The sequence below is a fragment of the Camarhynchus parvulus genome, chromosome 1A, assembly GCF_901933205.1.
Source record: "Camarhynchus parvulus chromosome 1A, STF_HiC, whole genome shotgun sequence".
In the NCBI taxonomy this organism is placed as follows: domain Eukaryota; kingdom Metazoa; phylum Chordata; class Aves; order Passeriformes; family Thraupidae; genus Camarhynchus; species Camarhynchus parvulus.
The window spans coordinates 58,546,477-58,562,071 of NC_044586.1; the positions used below are offsets into that span (position 1 = coordinate 58,546,477).

Sequence of the window (15,595 nt, forward strand, 5' to 3'; positions counted from 1 at the left end):
GTTTTATAGTTTGCTCTAAGAAGTTTGTTGCCTGTTGTAGGGTAGACTGATGGATTGAAAGTATCAATGATGAGCTGTTACATGAAGAGTCTTGTGCTAGGTCTTGAAGAGATTTTAGAAGCATTTCTTACAGTTGTGTACTTAAAAAAGGATCCTTTTTTTGACTCCTGTGTTTTGTACTTTACATTTTCTCCCGAGGATGGTGCAGCTGTGAGGGATAAGGCTCCAGGCACAGTGGGTGGGCAGTAAATGGGTGCTGGAGTTGGTTAGGGCATTCCTGTTGGCAGAACAGCTCCAGCCAAGGCCTGGGAGGAGCCCTGGGACAGCCACTTATTGAGGGAGACCTTCCTTTGAGCGAGTTTTGTGTATATTTAAATTATTCAGGTTCCAACCTGATCTTATCTCTGGAAGGTTCTTCCTTCCTTTTACTTGCCTTTAGAGCTGAATTTCTTTGGTGCTAGACTAGGTGCTAGGCTTCTTTTCCGTGTCCTGCAGGTATGTGCAGTTGTAAGGAAATACATGAATAGCCAAGAGCCTATATTTGTTTTAGATTTACATTATATTTAGCATAAAACAGAATTCAAATGCAAATACTTGTAAATCCAAACTCTTTGAAGCTGGAATTCACTGGTGCACTCAATAATTTAAAACTAGGAAGGTTTGCTAGTATTAACTTACCTTCTTCAATTCATTCACAAATTATGTTGATTTTAATTCATACACGTGTCTAGCATCTCTGGTAATCGTTATATGTTATAATTAAGTTTGTTGTAAATGAAAATGTGCGTTTCAATGAATTCTGCAGGACACATTTCACAAACTCTTAATCTGCTTTCCTGACATAAGGGAGAGAAAAAAAAAAAGCCTATGTTTTTTACTTGCCTTGTTTGAGTAACACTAGTTCTTCCTAGTTTTGTTTAATGTGGGAAATAAAGTGTGCCAGTATCCAGTATTCTACTTTATAAGGTTGCCTTTGTTTTCATGTATTTTCATCTGATACATTTGGAAGAGAAGTTTAGAGGGGTACTTATGCAGATGTTGAGAAGGGAGGTTGAGTATCAGGTTGGAATTTGATGTGCTGAGTGGCACACACACCTGCTTAAACTTTATTAAAACACAAAGAGGTGATATGAAATAGATTAAAAAAGAAACCCCAAACAACAGCAAAAACCATGTGAGAGACTGTAATGGTACTTGCTGTCTGTAATTCTCTCTTCCACTCCTTTCAGTTCCCACCAGCATGCCTTGCTGAACACTCCTGTGCTCAGCTTTCAGTAACTAAAGGTGATCAGAGGTGGTTGGACAGATCCACTTCTCCAGTAAAACAGTTGTTGAGGACCCTATCCTTTAAAGTAGTTCTGGATCTCTTATTTTACCTCTTGATGGAATAATTGCTTTATAGGGCAGTGTTAAAAGAGAAATGTGAATGGCAAAATCCCTGCTTCTTGTCTTTTTGTGGAGATGGAAGCTGCTGCCTAAAGAGGGAAAAGAAATATTTGTAGGAAAATATAATTAAGATTTTTAATCAGTTGACTTCTTAATGTTAGATATCTTTTGGGGTCTGTTTCGTAGAATTCCTTTAATAAATGGTCTGGTATTTGTCTAAAAGAAGAACACTGTTTTAATGACTTTCAACTCTATACTAGTTTCAGCTATGAATGGAATTATGAATGGAGTTTGCTTTGCAGCTTTATTGGCACAAAGGCTTCCTTCCTCATTTGGTTGCTGCTTAACAGAGAGGGACACAGACTTGCATCCGCCCGTCTGTCCTTGTAGAAATAAATTTTTTTGGAAGTGGGGAGGGGAGGACACAATGTTACGCAAGCACAAAGATTTTACTCGGGGCTCTTCTTAGCAAATTTAATGAAAACCAGAAAGGCCTGAAATTTTATTTGAAATGTATTTAGAGGAAAAAGCCAGAACAATTAGCTGTAAATGCCTGGGTGGAGTGGTTATTCAATATATTGACTTTTTAATTGCTGGCTGTTATCCAGGTGGAGTTAGCTGTTAAACTTCCTTGGGTTTAATTACTTTAATTGTAGTGAGTGCTTAATTCTGCCCACTACTGTGCCTGACTCCCTAGTTATTTTCCACAGTTTCTTTTTTTTTCCAAATGCGGGGTGTAAAGTATTTATTATTATCAAAAAGCCAGTAGATTGCTTCTTTTGCAAAGTTTTAAAGTAGCAACCTATAGAAATTGTTTAGCTCTTTTGAATGGGAAATATTATTTAAGTTTGGGAAAGAGTAATTCAGTTTGTTGTTCTCATTTTCAATCTTAGATATGCTTTGGGATTTACTCCTCTAAATTAGATTTTTTAATGTTTATTTATTTCCACTAATTGGTCAGGTTTAGAGGCACAGAAGATGCCTTTAGATTTCTTTGTTTATGTAGGTATGTGTTGGTTTCCCTGAGGGTTTTTTTTTTCGTTTATGTTGGATCCTTGGTTAAAAGATCCTTTTTAACTAAGAATAACTTTTTCTTTCTTTCTTTTATAACATCTAAATTAATGCTGAAGGCTGAAATGCTAAAAGAAAAATAAAAACAATGTTTTCTGGTACAAGGTGTGTGCACTTGTGCTTGGGTCTCTTATGTCTGCTGCAGCTGTGAACTGGGAGGAGGAGTCACACTCTTGCAGTGAGATTGAATTTGTGCACGTTTGCACAGGTGATGGGAGCTGTTCCTCTCTCCTCTCTGTCAGGCGTCTGACTGAGCTGCTTGTCACCTCTGCAGGCTGGAAAAGGAACTTTGAGTCTCAGGAACTGCTTCTGTCTGTCTCTGGTGACCTTAAAGTGATCTTACACTTAACTGCTCAGAGTGTATGTTGAGAATCAATCCCCAGATACACAAGATTTATGTGTCTTGGTAGAACAGCTGAGATGGCAAGGCTTCAAAATCACCATAGTAAAAGAGATTATTAGTGATTATTACTTAGAAATACTGTTTGTGTAGAGTCCAAAGCAATCTGATGATCTTTGATAACTTCTTACAAGACCTGGATATGTTGTCTCATATATTGACTTGTTCTTGTCACCATCTTAAATCCTGAAGTTTCAGATTGCCCTTCCTATGAATACCTGACAGTCAAGGGGAAAAGTGCTGTTTCTTGATATTTATTGGGTTTCCCCTGGACAATAAGCTGGTTGATTACCAGCCTGACCACATATCTGGTTGCTGTGCACTGTCAAGAGATAAAGCTAAGACCATCTGCCTTTAAAGGTGGGCGGAGTGGAATAGGAATTATAGATGGTTTAAAAAAATAAATTGTGAGAGTATGGGTTCAACTAGATGTGCAGATTTCTTGAAGTTATCTCAGTGTAGCCATAGTTCTGCTCTCTGTCCTATGGAGGCTGCAGTCCTGACCTGGGGTGGGAGTGTGATCTTCCCAGTGTTTGGGCTTGCACAAGTCCTGGGCTGAGGCTGGGGCTGTGTGAGGCTCAGCTCTCCCCTCTGTCACAGTTCCATTACAGATTAGCTTGATCCTGTCCAGCCAAGATGGAATGGAGAAGATAAAAATTTCTTTGTAAACTCCCCAAGGAAATAACTTGATGGCTTCATGCTTCTCTTGTTGAAGGTTGATTTGATTTTGTTTGATCAATATCTTTTATATGCTAATGTAGTTTTTTTTTTTTTCTTTTTAGATTGGAGCATATGATCAACAAATATGGGAAAAATCAGTAGAGCAAAGAGAAATAAAGGTAATAATGCAGCTTTTTTTTTTGTGGTTGTGTATGCTAAAGTAATTTACATTGTATGTGGTGGTATTTAATACTGGTAAAGTAAAACTAGACTTCTGGAGTGTAACCAAATGTAACCAGTGTACTATGCTCTATTTTACATAATTAATAACTCTGCACCATTTAGTGTGATGCATCTTTATATATCTCAGTACTTTGTTTTCTTTTCACTTATCTTAAGACAGGGCTTACTTGTGTTAATACCTCTGTCTTTCACTTTTCTTTGTGATGAATTCTAATGTCAGTTATCTGAGCTCTCTTTACTTTCAGTTAGTTACCTTATACCTGCAGTTTACTTTCCCTCCTTTATGATGCTGTCATTGTTTTGTACAGTTTATTAGACTGGTAAGTACCTCAGGCTTTGTTTCTCTGAACAAGCAGTTTAACAGTGTTCTGTGCATTTTGGTTTAACTAACAGTACCATCAGTGTCTGCCACGTTGCTAAATCGCTTTGGAGATAAAGGAATCCCTCCTATAGGTACCAGTTCTGTGGGTTGTGTATGAAATACCCATGGTGTTAATTTATTGAACATTTTCTTGCAATTAATTTTTTTTTCCTTCCAACACTGCATGGAAGTATTGTGCTATTTCTGCATGAGTTTCAAGGTGTTGCTATTACTTAATATCAGTAAAATGTACATTGCCTCAGTTTCCTCGGGGATGGGTTTTTTCACTCTGCAGTACTTAAACAAAACTGTTTGTGGGGGCTTGCTTCCCTTCTGTGGGAGCTGTTCCTGACCTGAGCTACAGAGTTTTGTACAGAAATGCACACATTAAGTTGCACCCCTTGGTATTTCAGCAGCACAGCTGAGCCTGGGGTTGCCTGAAGGGTCCTTCCCATGGCCATGAAACCCCATCACAGCTACGAGAGGAGTTCATTAATTAACTGCTGTGTAACAGCATGTTACTCAAATAGTTACTGCGAATACTGCAAAAAATGCTGACTGCAAACAGCATCTTGTTTGGCTCAGGAGTCCAATAACTAACAAATTACTGGTGGTGTCTGAGCTTGGCTTGACTGAGTGAAGTGCAATTCGGGTAACACCAAGGCACATGACTAAGTTCAGGGATTGCACACTAGTGCTTTAATCTCAAAGCTCTTACAGTGCTTTGACATTATAAATTTAGAAATGGTTATGTAATGATTTATAAATTAACATCACTAAAAATCTGAAAAATTCATATATTTTAGTAGAAAATACGTTTCTCTTACTACAAATTTATGTTTTAGTTATCACTGTAATAGGATCTATTAAGATTAATTTTAACATTTATGTAAAAGAGTTTTTACAGTAGTAACATTTTTAAGTACTCTTATTTAAGCCTTCTTTTGCTAATGCTTACCTGAAAAGTGTTTGGTGCTGAGTAGAAATTATATGAATTAACTGGATGAGTCTGAGCATTATGAAATACTGAGGTTTTTTTTAAAATAACCCTAGTCTGAAACTGCTGTTTTCCATGTATGTTAGAGATCTGTGATGCATTAAGTGTAGAAATTGCATCTGAATAAATGGAATGCTTCTACTGTATGTGGCAAACAGTTCAGGAGCCAGCTCAGTGAAGTCTATGGATGCTGAAAGTACTGCTTGTGCAATGGATTTTTTAAAGAATGAGTCACCATTTCTTTTCCTCTGAATGTCACATCAAGTTGTACTCTTGACTTAGATTTTTCAGAGTTCTTTCTTAAACGTGAAAACATAATTTGAGCCACAGTGGTAAATTCTTCCTAAGATTGCGTATGTGTTTCTTGGAGATTATTTCTTCCAAGAGGCACATCTTTATTTAGACTTTCAAGAGAGATCTTGTGGTCCATAAGCACTAATACATTTGAAAATGACTATACCATTCAGCATTTTATTTTTAAGCTTCAGTTTTCTTTATGAAATGGAGTGGCTCACGCAAAATTCACAAGAATCTGTAGCTGATTCTAGAATTATGGTAATTTCTAATTCTAATTATGGATTTCTTTTCTCATTCCACATAAAATTACTGCAGTTCTGTAAAAATCTTGCATTATAAGGTCTTTGTAATGCTTGCATTTAAAATACAACTGGTTATGTCTATTTGTCATCCTCGGAGTGTGTTTTTTCCTATTCATGTTTCAGTTGTGTATTAATTATTTTTTGTTTCAAGTAAAATCATTTTTCTAATAGGCACATTAGGTAATGACTACATATCTAGCTTGTTTCAGTTTGATTTTTTATCTTTATTTCTGCATGAAAAGGAAATCCAGTTTAATTTAGATGTGAGAAATATTTTAAGCTGCATTCAGTCGAACATTTTGCTTGATATTATTCTTACAAAGATTAACACTACCAGATTTCACTGATCTGTTTCTGATTGACAATAATTTCATTTACATGCTTTAATTTATACCTAATGTTTACATTTTAATTGTGTTTTTACACATGGATGGATGAGCCTTGGCAATGGTAGAAATGTACAGTTCACCAATTTAAATGCCTTTTGAATGAGAGCAGTTAAATGGTCTTCATAATAATTTCACTTGTATCCTAAATATTTTTGAAATATTTTATTTTACTCTGTATGAATTGTATGCTGTGATTTCCTTACTGTCTAATGTGACCAAGAATCTAAGCTAAGGGTAGCAGAATAAACTTATAGCTGTCTCTGAGACTTGAGCGTACAGCATCTCATTTTAGCATTAAAAACAAACCTGAAAGCTTTGCCAGCAAGTTTGGTTCTTCTGTGATGGAGGATGCTGCTTCTAAAAGAAAAAATAAGCTTGTTTTTCTTCCTGCTGTATTCCTGTTGTGTGGGATTTTTCCTTTCCTTTTAATTGGCTAATCTATATTCAGTACTGAGGAAAAATTCAATACTTCCCTAGAATTTGGATTTCTGAGAGCTTGTTCATTAGTGGCTCCTGCATTGCAATGTGATTTGCTATCTGGGTTTGGAATTAAGGAGTTGCAGTGTAAGAGTTTTGTGAAGTTGACTTAGACATCCAAGGAGTAAAGAGATTCAAGAATGTAATTTGTTGCAAAAATTCTGAAAAGCTACTAGACATGTATTACTAATTCTTGCAAGTGTGTGCATACATTGTCTGCATAATGCAAAGCCATGAGTGCTCAGTGCCTGAAAAATAGCCTGGTGGGTCAGTAATTGGTTGGGTTTTATATAGATTGTAAAGTGTGTAAAAGGCATCCATTGTGCATTGTTATTTGGAATGCTTAATTTATAGTACTTTATGAAATTGACATGTTTGTCTGAATTTTCAGGAGCAGTGTAGGTTAAATATAATTACTGACCACATAGATAATTTTGTCTTTTGTAATGTCTGCCATCTGCATGAAAGTATTTTGATAAGTATTTATCTATTGCAGGGTTTGAGAAACAAACCAAAGAAAACAGGACATGTGAAACCAGACCTCATAGATGTTGATCTTGTAAGAGGTGGGTTCTGAGCTAGAAAAAGCTGAATTTCTCAGTATTAAAATAACAGCCATCCAATGTCTTATAATAAAAGTGGATTAGTAGGTTTAAAATAACACCAAATGAAACAAAACACAGCCAACACTACATAACTCTTCCCTGAAGCAGAAAACATTGTTAAATAATGACATCAAGATTAAATTGAAATGTTAGGAATTTAATTTAAATTTTGCTCTATAGATCTGGATTTGGAAAAAAAAAAGAAAGAAACTTGTACATTGTCTTATATAATTTTAGAGTTACTAGTTTGTCTTATATAATTTTATTATTGTCTTGTGCATTGTCTTATATCATTTTAGAGTTACTAGTTACTAGTTTAGTAGTTTTACTCCTACTGCCAGGCATTTAGACTTCTTTTGAAATCTGCAGGGACTGTTACGTTGAAGTTTCTGGAGGGTAAAAATGTATAGGCCTTGATTGTTTCTTGCCATAACAACATGGCAACAGAAGGTCACATGATATGAGACTTTTCTAAAAGTCTTTATTTAGTCTTAAATTATTCTTATCTGTATGTAATTTCCCTTATGCCTTGTGAAGGCTAGGGAAAACATTATTTAGTGGTTTTATCCATAAGCCCAGCAGCCAGCACAGGAAGCCAGGTAGTGCAGGTCGGGCACCCTCGCACCCAGCCTTGGCCTCCAGAGGCCTGCTCGGTCCCCTCAGTCCCCGGAGGCTCGCCCCCATTGTCCCCGGAGGCTCGCCCCCATTGTCCCCGGAGGCTCGCCCCCATTGTCCCCGGAGGCTCGCCCCCATTGTCCCCGGAGCCTCGCCCCCATTGTCCCCGGAGCCTCGCCCCCTCAGTCCCCGGAGCCTCGCCCCCATTGTCCCCGGAGCCTCGCCCCCATTGTCCCCGGAGCCTCGCCCCCTCAGTCCCCGGAGCCTCGCCCCCTCAGTCCCCGGAGCCTCGCCCCCTCAGTCCCCGGAGCCTCGCCCCCATTGTCCCCGGAGGCTCACCCCCTCTGTCCCCGGAGGCTCACCCCCGATGGGAGCTCTGGCCTTGCCCTGGCTGTGCCGCCCTCACTGAGGCTGCTGGCACCACGGCCACGCCATGGCCACATGGTTCCCCCCAGCTCTGGCATTGATGGCCAGTGCTGGCGCTCAGCCCCGTGTCTCAGCCCTGTGTTGGTGTCCTTGGGCACAGAGCAGAGGGCCTCTGGCCCAGGAGAGTCCAAGGATTTCAGAGAGAAGTGAGTCCGGGCTGTGCTGAGCAGCCCTGTGGCATGGCCAGACAAGCAGCGCTCTGGGCGGTGGCTGTTTGTGTGACCAGTCGTTTTTATCCCCTTACCCTTCAATTTCACAGCACTTGTTCTTCCCTAAATTGCCCAAACCCTTTCTTTCCCCCACCCCTGGATTCTTCCCTAAATGCCCTACAAGTGCTGTGCCATTGGAGCTCCTTTTCCCTGGCATCCCACAGTGAGTCCCACCCCTCCGGCAGGGTCCCTTTTCCTCTGGAAGGTGACTTGGAGAGCTGCTCCCAGCAGTGCATGGTGAGGGTTCACACCTGGTCTTGCTGTTATGCCATGGTTTGGGTTCCCACCTGCTTTTCTGCCTCTCTCCTGCTCTGGCTTCATGGAGATGACCTGGGCTGGGCTGATGGTTCCGGTGATGGCTCTGTGAGGAGAACCCTGGACCCTGAAAAGTTTTATTTGGGCTCCTTCCTCCGAATTTCTCTTTCATCTGCTCTGTGGTTGTGCAGAGCGCTGTTCTGACATCACCTAACAGTTTAATTTTTTAAAAATGAGAATGTGAGAGAAAGAAACAAAATTAAATAACATTTGAACTTACAAGAAACTAAGAAACAGTGTTGGACCTTTTCAGTGCAGTCATGTACATGAATAGCATTTAAATGACTGCATGGATGTCTAAGTTGGCATTAAAGTAGTTTCAGAGCTGGCAGTGTTTTACCTGTACAGCACAGAGCTCACTAGTGCCAGTGCAGCTTATAAATGACATAGGGATGGTGTAGCAGCATGCAGTTGTTACCCTTTCAGTCAATAACTTTGCATAATTTAAGTCACATCTCCATTAAGTAAATTTTACTCAGTTTTCTGGCTGGGAAGAAAAAGAAATGGAGAGATATGGGAGAGAAAGGACATTTGAATGAGAGACTTAAAAAATTGTATAGAAGGAGACACAAAGATAAATTGTTCTTTGTGTGGCTTCCCTGCTCCTGGGGCTAGTCCTCAGCTGGACAGATTAACTTCAGTGCTTCCCAACCTCATTCAGTTTTCCACAATGACGTGGCTGGTGCAATTTACAGATGTTGTTATTTTAGATCCCTTCTCTATGTTGGGAAAGGACTCTGCTGTGCCTGCACAGCCTGTGGAGTTTTCATGAGACTTGTTGCTTTGTATAAAGTTTCTGATACATCTGTGAAACAGAACAATTTTTAATAATTCATTTTAGAATAATTTTGAAATGGCAATGTTTTATTATTCAAGCATTCTGAAATGACAGGTATTTGTAGAAGTTCCTGATAATGGCAGTCAAGAGGGCATCAACAATTTATGCCCTATTTGGATTGAGGAGGTAGTTATTTAAAGGAGCAGTTATTAAATGCAATTATTTGAATAAATCTTGCACTTCCACCATTTCACTGTCTTAACTAATCTGCTATTGAACAACTGAGATTTCTGTTAGCCATGATGATGAAATAAATTTCTTTTCTTTTTTTTAAAGGATCTGCTTTTGCTAAAGCAAAACCTGAAAGTCCTTGGACATCTTTGACCCGCAAAGGAATCGTGAGAGTTGTTTTCTTTCCATTCTTCTACAGGTGGTGGCTCCAAGTGACATCAAGGGTCATTTTTTTCTGGCTGCTTGTTCTTTACCTTCTCCAAGGTAGAGTTGGATTACAGCATCAGCTTCAACTGAATGCCTTTTTTTAACCATGTGGAAGCTGCAGTGGGCTGCTTGGTTCACTTCATGCTGTTAAGGTCTATTCCAGTATTTTCATAAAATATTGGAATGACACAGTCCCAAGCATATGTCTCTTGGTTAACATTTATTTTACATACATAAAGGTTGCATCATGAAAAATTTAACACTCTCCTCACAGGCTTTCTTCAGCATTTGACACATGTTAGTTTGTCACATCTGAATATAATTCAGGTTTTCAGGACAGCTGTTAACAAACAGAAGTCAGTTCACAGCTTTTGGGATATTCAGTCTTGAGTTCTAGCAATCTGACTTTGTGAGTTCCTTAATTGTATGTGATATATAAGAGGAAAATTTGAAAGAGAAGAATGTCATGTAGTGAGTCAGTGTCTATCAGTATGAAAGTCACAAAAAAAAAGTATTTCAGAAGTTTGTACAACAGATATGGAACAGAAGGTTAATGAAAGTTGGGAGCAATATAAGTACCCTGAGAAGCTAAATGACTAATGAATTTTTCACTGAAATCCAATTAACATGCAATATTACTTTTTCAAATTCACCATCTGTCGTCTCAGTTGTGAATCATTGTATCATTTGGAAATTTTAATTGGAACAATATATGGAGTTTAAAAAAAAGGCAGTACCTCTTGTGTGGTGATGTTATTAGCAGGTATAAAATTAATCTCACCATGCCAGTGCCTCAAGACCTGCAGTACTTAAAAATACTCATGTGGCCTTCTCTAAAAAGTTTTTCTTATCCCCATTTCTGAGATAGATTCCTCATTTGTCTGTGCTATGGTAAGAGATCCTGTTAAGAGATAGTGTTAATAATTTTAATCTTTTTATAGTAATATAGGTAGTAAAATACATAAGTTGTGGTTGGTTTGTTACCATGTTCATGGGTGTTTTATTCTGTGAAACACCATTGCAGTAATTTTTTTATGTTCCTATATGTAAATTTATTAAAAATATATATATATATATACTCACACTTAATTTGTGGCACCTCTGTAAGACCCTACAAGTAGAAAAATAGTGAGACAATGCAGATTCTGAGTGCAAGCAATTTTTATGACATTAATTACAGAGCTTTCTTAGAACTAGCCTTTTTCCTCTCAGATTTCTTAGGGTCTCTGGTTTACTAAGCTGTGGGTGGAATGCATCGTTTCCCTAATCCATACGGTCTGTTATGTGACAAAGTATTTCTGTGGTTGTGAGTTAACAAATAGCAGGAAATAATGAATAGTATTCCATACTACACTATAATCCAACTATTTGAAATACTTGATATTGAAACTGTGCTACAGATTAGCTACAGATTTTTTGATAGTTTTTGAAATAAATTAGAAGACTTAGAATAAACATGTAAGTGAAATTAAATGGACATATTTACTTATTGGGAACTATTCAAGACAGCCCCCCAAGCACTTAAATAGAAGTTTTGCTTCTATTCTACTCAGAAAGTGTGCTTAGTTATTAATTTTGTATAGGACTGGTAAGGCAGCACCGAAATATCAAGAATCCATGATGGAAGATTAGAATAAACCACCTTGAATTCCAGTGACCAGATTTCTACCCTGAATCTGGATTTTGTATTGAAGTTTGGACTTTGTCATCGTGACAGATTCCCACTGACATTGTTGTAAAATGATCTGACTATATTTCATTTGTATGTGTTCATAATTAAATAATTTACCTAAAGTATTTTCTATAGATGTATGAATTGCATTGCTTGGAATTACTGCTTTAAAATTGATTAGCTTCACCAGGGTACTTGCTTGCATTTATGTAAATCTACAGAAAAAAGCTTTTCATTGGTTGTAGATTTAAACTCCAGGGTTTATTTGCATTGCTTTCCATTAGTGTAAAGTGATTAGCACGATGTGATAAGAGAACTATAGAGAAATGTTTTATGCTCAAGGTCATGGAACAGGCCATTGACTTAAGATAGAAGTAAAACCTTTTTCTTCTGCTTCCTTATCTATCGAGTATATAGTAATACCTCATTTTTAACTTCAAACGTTTTTATATTCTAAGGGGAAAATGAAATGCAAACTTAATGTTTATTGTGTATTTCTTAAGTATAAAGCAAGAAACTTTAATAGTGATGTAATGGTTGTTTCTTGTGGTGGTGAGATATGCATTTTAAAATTTGGTATTAAAAATATTTTCAAACTCTAAATGCTTTAAAAAGAAATGCTTGTTGGCCTTTGAAGTGTAAGGTTGCTTTCTCTGAGGCAGCTTTTTGTTCAATGTGATATTATTTCATTTGTGTCTGTTTTACAAAATAAAAAGCACTGTATTTTAGAAAATCAGAGGTCAAAATACTGGAAATACATAAAGAAATAATTAAAGGTACTGTGAGAAATCCTGTTCCAACCAATTCTACCTAGCTGTTGATAGCAGCAATTCTTGGATAACCTGAACTAGAATGTATTGTCACACTATGCAGAGATTAATTCTTGAATTTCCCTACTATTGTACTTCAAAAAGATCAGGGTGGTAATATTTTTCTAAATCTGTGTGAAAAATTGGTGGTAGGAATCTGCAATCTGCAGATTCTTGTATTCTCGAAGATTATTTCTTTTAGATAGCTCTGCTTTACTTAAAGTTTTTTAAGTAGCAGTAGTGAATTTTAAAATTATTTAGTGTAGGCCTACTCCTGCAAAACATTTCACATGGAGGTATGTGTTTATCCAAATTGTATGATAGGAGCCAAAATCAGCTCCTTCTTTACATTTTATACCTCATGGAGCTAATTGTATGTGAAGAACTCAGATAAGCTCATTTAGAAAGAGATAACATTATCTTTTGCTTGCTGTACCTATTTTATTGATTTTTAATAAGTTGGATTTCTCATTGATGCATGTGGTCTTTGAGAAGCCTTATACAGCAAAAATGTATTTCACTTACAGTAATAAAGGATACTTCATGCAAAACTTTTGCGCTTTAATTTAGGAAAAAGAGGAGAAATTAGAAATAGTTTTTCCACAATCAAAAAGAATTGTTTTGTATGTTCATCATGTTTCTAATACTGGTTACCTTGCTAAAGATTAGTTAATGTAAAACACATTAAACCTCTTTTTAGTGGAGAACATCCCATCCAGGTATCTGCTGGGTTAGGTGTTGCTTCATGGGATTTATTTTAGATGTTTGAATGTAGCACTAAGCTTTGTATGTGGCTGCATTTTTTCAGTCAGCTTCACTAGAGAACTGGTGACAGCTGTTGAACTTGTATTTTTTGTGCTAGAAAAAGGTCTAAATTGCGGGACTTTCACTTCTCAGTAGTACACAAACAAAACCAAGTTCTCATGGGATGTGCGGATGTTAGGCACAGAGAATTATTTCCCAGATCTGTTTCTGAATTGTTTCTTGGAGTTTCTGTGGGTGTTTTGGAGTTTTTTTTTGGTTTTTGTTTTGTTTTTGTTTTTTTCTTGATAGCTTCTGTCAGGTGAGTTATGCATCACAGCTCTTCAAGCCAGAGCAAGGACAAAGTAAGCAGAGAGGAGAAAGTTGCCTTTTCCTCCTGCTTCTTGCCTGCTGGATGTGTTCAGGTTGACCTGGAGCCTGTAAAGATGTTGCTGAGTGTTGGGCTCTGGGTGCAGGAGCCTGCTTGTTGGCTGTATATGAGAAGTAGTTATAGGGTTACAAAACTAACAGTTAGCCATGGAATTGGAAGCTGGCCCTTTTTCCAGCCACAATTGCTAGTTGGAGCCTTGGTCACTTCCGTTGGACAACCCCATAGTTTACATGGTTTGTCTTTTGATCTTTCCTCACTGCTAAAAAGATGCACAGAAGTATATATAGAACGTTTATAGAGTTGTACTTGTGCATGGCTGCCCTTCCATATGGGCAGTTTTGTCCCTTGGCTGGGATATGGAGTTAAAAATGCATTCTGCTGTGTAAGGAGTTTCTAGTCTCAAGTCTCATCAAACTCACTGGGTTGTGCTTTGTCATAACACATGATGCAGAATTAAATTTATTTGGGCTGCTTTAAGGATGATATTTACTTTTTGATTTTGTCTCCTACTGATGTTTCACCATAGTTGAAGTGGTTTCATGACAGATACAGCTTTCAAATGTTCTTCCCCCTTATTTCATTCAGCCATTTTTTGAGCAATACCTATGATATCACAAGTATGAAAGAAAAGATGGGTACTAAGAGAGTAGTCAGCTGTTTAGACCCTAATTGCTGCTGGTTTTTAGGAAAATAATAATTTTGTTCTCTCAGAATTACCTGAGTTGCCTTAAAATGCAGGTAAAGGTCTGCATCTGACTCGTTTGATTTTGACAAAAGCCATATGAGTTGGCCATTTGAGACATTAAACTCAACTTCATTTCCCTTCTTTTCCAGTTGCTGCTGTAGTGCTATTCTATACAGCCCAAAGCCCACATAATATACCTCTGACTGAAGTCATTGGGCCAATATGGCTCATGTTGCTGCTTGGGACTGTGCACTGTCAGATTGTCTCAACACGAACTCCTAAGCCACCTCCCAGCACAGGGGGTAAAAGAAGAAGGTATAGTCTGTGTTAAAGTACTTTAGTTAAAGACTTATAGTCTGTGTTTAGTACTTAGATTTAGGACTGTTAAACTACTGTAGAGAATGTGCATGAAAAGAAATGTAGGGGCTTACAGTCTGTGCAATGCTAGAGATGATAAATTGGTGCTCTGTTTTTATTTGAAACTTCAAAATGGTGTGGTGGTCTTTAACTTTTATGCATTGACTAATTTAGGCATAGTTTTATTTGAATTGTAATGCATTAAATCTGACATTTTGTCTCAAAACATCTGAATAGTGGTGGACTGACAGTGTTTATATTACTTCAAATTTAGTTTTATAAATCTGGCTAATAATCTGTGGAAAGTATATGTGAAAAGAGATGCTCTTGGAAAAGTAGAATTTAAGTCTTCCAAGCACTCCACTGACTGTCATTTGCTACAGTGAATTGTCCCATGAAAATGGGAAACACTGCAGCAGTGACTTTTGTAGGTCTAAGCTTCTGATGATGAAATGAAATGTGTTTTGTGTTTAAGTATATAATAATGAATGTATCATGCTTTTTTATTAAATAGAGTTTATTAAATTGAAATGACAAAGCTTTAGCAAAATACTTTGAAATCTTGCTTGTTTTTGCATGCTTAAACTGCTGAACACATTATAGAACTAGCAGATTGCACTTACAAAACTACCTTCCCATTTTAATCTCTTCTGATGAAGGAAATTAAGGAAAGCAGCACATTTGGAAGTACATAGGGAAGGAGATGGCTCTAGTACCACAGATAACACACAGGAGGGAACAGTGCAGAGCTACGGTACAAGCACCTCTTGCAGTATTGGCGCTGTCTTCAGAGATATCTGGCATGCTGCTTTCTTTTTATCAGGGTTTGTATTTATTCAAGGCTACATAAGTGTTAGAGATGCACTATCCCTTTTCTAATTAAGTAAATATTGATGTAATGATTAAACTTCTGTTGACCTAGTTTTTGCTCTTAATAGCAAACTCATCTGAGTATTTGAAAATGGACTAAT

General features: G+C 37.5%; 1 protein-coding gene across 3 annotated transcripts in view; it reads left to right on the top strand.

Moving 5' to 3' along the window:
* Positions 1-15,595, top strand: part of PHTF2 (putative homeodomain transcription factor 2) — a 62,827-nt gene that overhangs the window by 22,050 nt on the left and 25,182 nt on the right. For 2 of the 3 annotated variants that reach the window (XM_030960048.1, XM_030960049.1), the window contains 5 exons: positions 3,640-3,696; positions 7,080-7,149; positions 9,868-10,026; positions 14,417-14,582; positions 15,284-15,448. In XM_030960048.1, the coding sequence (XP_030815908.1) occupies positions 3,640-3,696; positions 7,080-7,149; positions 9,868-10,026; positions 14,417-14,582; positions 15,284-15,448 (617 nt within the window). Of the gene's footprint in view, positions 1-3,639; positions 3,697-7,079; positions 7,150-9,867; positions 10,027-14,416; positions 14,583-15,283; positions 15,449-15,595 lie in introns of those variants that run through there. The other variant, XM_030960050.1, reaches the window with a different exon arrangement.